General features: G+C 53.1%; 1 protein-coding gene across 1 annotated transcript; it reads right to left on the reverse strand.

Moving 5' to 3' along the window:
- Nucleotides 1–201: 201 nt before the first annotated feature.
- Nucleotides 202–2,921, reverse strand: LOC102829632 (acid-sensing ion channel 2-like). The gene is made up of 2 exons (XM_006833611.1): nt 2,367–2,921; nt 202–246 (listed from the first exon to the last, which is right to left on the reverse strand). The coding sequence occupies exons 1-2, from the start codon at nt 2,919–2,921 to the stop codon at nt 202–204; spliced, it is 600 nt and encodes a 199-aa protein (XP_006833674.1).
- Between the last annotated feature and the right edge of the window lie 1,052 nt (nt 2,922–3,973).

Raw genomic sequence — 3,973 nt, forward strand, 5'->3', positions numbered from 1 at the left:
ATAAGCACACATATACCCAGAGCCAAAAGGAGACAGGAGAGCAAGGGTGGGCCCAAAGGATGACCCTCACTGCAGGGTCTGAAGCAACCTTGTCACCATTTGCAGAGAATAGCTGCTCATGTGGTCAGCTGGTGAGGAAGATCAGCCTCACACTGAGCCCTTCTATCTTTCCCAGGGTGAGTGCCCTTTGGGACACTCCCTTTACAGCTTGAAGATGTAGCACTGAGACTTGTCCCCTTCTCCATCCTGGGGGAGGTCAGCCTAAGGAGGGAGCTTCACCCCAATCAGTCTTGAACTTGGTGAGGATCACAGATAATGACATTCCACTCAATGAATAATAATACACATTATCTACAGACAGCTTCACTATTTAGAAGACATCCTGAGTAGGTCAAAGGCTCTGGTAATGTTTTTTGACTTCTGGGACCTCAGCAACTCAAGTGAGGGACCACCTGCAGAACAAGTCTGGGGTCAAAGAAGCTTTGTCTCTAAATAGCACTTGGTCAGGAATTCAAAGGAAGCCACTGGCTGGACATGTGGTCATGAGGCCACTGGGAGAACTCAGAGCAGGATCTACTGCTTTATTGCAGTTTCCCGCTGTACCAGCCTCTCGCTGACGTCTTCCCTTGCCCTGCTGTTCCATGTGTGTTCAGACCGACAGAGGATCAGCTGAGAACATACACAAGCTGCATGTTGCAGTGGGAAACCTAAGCGTTGCCACGGCGCTAGAAAGCATGGGGTGGAATACATTCATGGTTTCAGTCTCCAAGAATGAGACATTTTTTCCTTCTCTCCCCAAGCTGCCTAAGACATCATTCGTCTGTAACATGTTATAGGATCCAGTTTGCTCCATTCAGAAGGATTTCTAGTACTGTAGATCCCTCCCCTAGCTCAAACTGGCTTCATCTTTGGCATATACTACTAACCTTACTCTTGCTCTGCTCTTCCTCATATTGTTTAAGATGAATAATATGCAAACGGGTTCCCCAGGAAAACACAGCTCTAGCATACAAGGTGCAAGAGCTCATGACCCCAACACTTTGGGTTTTTCCAGAATCAGAGGTATCCAACAAAGCACTGAGGCTGCTGACAGAGACAGACTGGCTGTAGAATTGAAAGAAACTCAGAGCAAGAGGCTGGGAAGCCGTAAATCTGAGAGGGGGCGGGGAATGGATGCATGTCTTCATTAGGCAGGAGACCACAGACAAGTGCTGAGACAGTCCCTTCTGCCACTGCTGTACCTGCCATCCCAAACTTACAACTGCATCTTGGCTCAAGGTGCAGGGACTCAAAGCTCTCTGTGCTCCCTGAAGCGGCCGGCCATTGGGGTAGCAGTCACACTGGACAGCCCCTAGTACCCGAACTTGCCTCCCACCAAAGATGTCTACAGCTCTTGTTTGATCTATTATGTCTACTAATTGGAGAGACAGAACCCTACAAGCAACTACTCACCTCCCACCTTCCTCCTTTCTCTGCCTCTCCAGTAAACCCCATCTTACCTGTGAGCCACCTCCCCCTCCACTTTCCTTCTCTCCTTCTCCAAGCGTTCCAATCCCAGTTACTCGACCCCTCCCCACACCACTCCCCTTCTCATCCACGTTGTTCAGTGATTGTACATACAGCAACCGAGGCTTTGAGTTTCGACCTGAAGCTCCCAGACGAGCCAGCTAGGACTGATTCATGGACCTAGGCAGCATCTCGCTGGCTATCCTACACACGTGCCTTCATGCAAACCCTCCTCTCTGTCCAAACACCCTGGACATCTCTCTGCTCCGGACCTGTCAGCAGACCAGATGGAGACACAGGGTCTCTTGCCTCTCTTTTCCCTCACACAAGATAAGGATGCAAACAGACTTCCACACCTTTATAGCATCACCCGCTTTAGCAAGCTCCCCAAAGCTGCGGGAGCCATCCAGGCTGCCTGGGGCCTCACATCCCCTTCCCTGGCAGCTTTAGCTCCCGCCCAGCCCACAGGATGCAGTGCCTGATGCCACTTCCGAGCAGACAGAGAGACAAAAATACCACCTCGTCAATGACAAGCTGTTCCAATCACACAGCTCGGACACCAAGTATCCTGGACAACGGACAGCCCAGGCTAGGAGGAAACCAAGTCAACCCATTTACTGAAGTGACTTGTACGGGTGGCCAGCTACCCACTCATCCTCCATGTCTGAACATCCAAGCAGACAACCTTCTACAATCAGTTCCAACAAACCTGGCCACTACCCTCTCGGTCTTCAACTGAGATAATGCATTCTCTTCTGTTCCAAGGCACAAGGAGAACCCTCAAACAAAGCAAGAGACCACTGGCGAACCGCTTCTCAAGACGACCAAACGCAAGAGTGAGCTGAAAGCCAAGTACTCACTGTGGTGAAGTCTTGGTGGCCACACTCCTGACCTTTGAACTTGCAGTAGAGCATCATATCCTTTAGGTCATGGCCCACGCGATGCAGAAACTCCAGCATGCTGAACTGCTTGGGTTTGTAGAGGTTGAAGTTGGCCTTCTGCCTTAGTGCCTCCAGCACTGTGGGGTCAGCCAGGTGTGGGTCTGGGATCTGCAGATTGACGTCCAGCAGGGCCAGCAGCTCCCCGGCATGGTACAGGTCATTGGTAGTGAGCTTGGAGAAGCGAAAACCGTTGAGGTTGCAGAGAGTCACAGCTGGGAAGACCAGGCTCTGGGCCACCACCTCATCCACCTTGGTCACGTGCTGGTAGGAGAAGTAGTAGGACACTCTCTCGGAGCTCTCCACCAGTAGCAGGCCCAGGGAACCCACGAAGGCCACAGCCCAGAGCACACGCCGGATGGTCAGTGGCCCATACACGAAGATGTGGCGGATGCCATGGAGAGTGGAAGTGTTGGCAAAGATCTGGATGCTGGAGGGTTGCAGGCTGCCTTCGCTGGGGCTCTCCTTGAGGTCCATGGGGACCCTGTGCAGTTCCACAACTGGCTTCAGGTTGCTTAAATTTCCAGGGAAGAGCTCCCAGTCCTCGGGCTGGACTTAAACCTTGATGTTCAAGAGCAAGAACCAAGCCAAAAAAGCATCAGGCCAGACGCCGCTGTGAGTTTATCCTGAGATCCCAGCCACACGCTGGCAGAGGTGAGTGTTCAAAAACCCCATTCAAACTCTAGCTCCTGATTTTTTCCAGGCGATAAGGAGGGCTGGTTTTATTTAGGGAGACACCAAGGTGATGTGGAAGGGATGTGGGTGGGAAGGGAGAGGCTTAGCCAATGGAAATAAAGTCCTCCCCCCTACACACGCCACTAGAGACAAGATTAAAAGCGAGAGCGAGGGAGAAAATGCTTAAAACAAGTCGCTCAGCAGCTCGCAGCCTGTTAACCAGTGCATAATGCCCCGTGTTAAGCATCCTCGAGGTTGTCAGGGCAGCCACGCTGATGCACTGCGGTCGGTGGGAGCGACAGAGCCTTCAGAGCCGCTGCCGCCGCCGCCGCTCCGTTCCTTTCCCGTGATGTTTTGGACTCCAGATTCCGTTTCTCGCTGCCGGCCTCCGTCCCTCCTCTCCTCCTCCTCCAGGCCCCCTTTTTTGGGCAGATTGCCAAATGCAGGCGGCCGCGGCTAGCGTCTCGGAGAGAAGGCAGCGCGCTGCCGCGGAGAGGCGAGGACCACGGACGCTGGTGAAGGATACGAGGGACTCCAACGGGGCACGCTTTTCTCCCCTGCCTCCCGGAAGAAAAGAGAGACCCACAAGGCAATGAGCCTGCCTCCCTACCCCCTCCTCCCACTAGGCTGCTACCGGAACCCGGTGGCAAAGAGGGCGGGGGTGAAAGGGCAGGTGGGAGGTGGTGACCAGGCGAAAGTTTTTTTGTGGCCTTTTTTGAATGAGCTAATGGGGGCTTCTCACTCAAGTGAAGACGTGACACCCGCCCCCCATAGATGGCAGGGAGGAAGTGGATAAACTCCCAGGAGCCAGGTATGGGATGGAGGCAGCGTTTCTTTGCACCAATTTCAGCTCT

This window comes from Chrysochloris asiatica, unplaced genomic scaffold, assembly GCF_000296735.1.
Source record: "Chrysochloris asiatica unplaced genomic scaffold, ChrAsi1.0 scaffold00007, whole genome shotgun sequence".
NCBI classification, from domain to species: Eukaryota; Metazoa; Chordata; class Mammalia; order Afrosoricida; family Chrysochloridae; genus Chrysochloris; species Chrysochloris asiatica.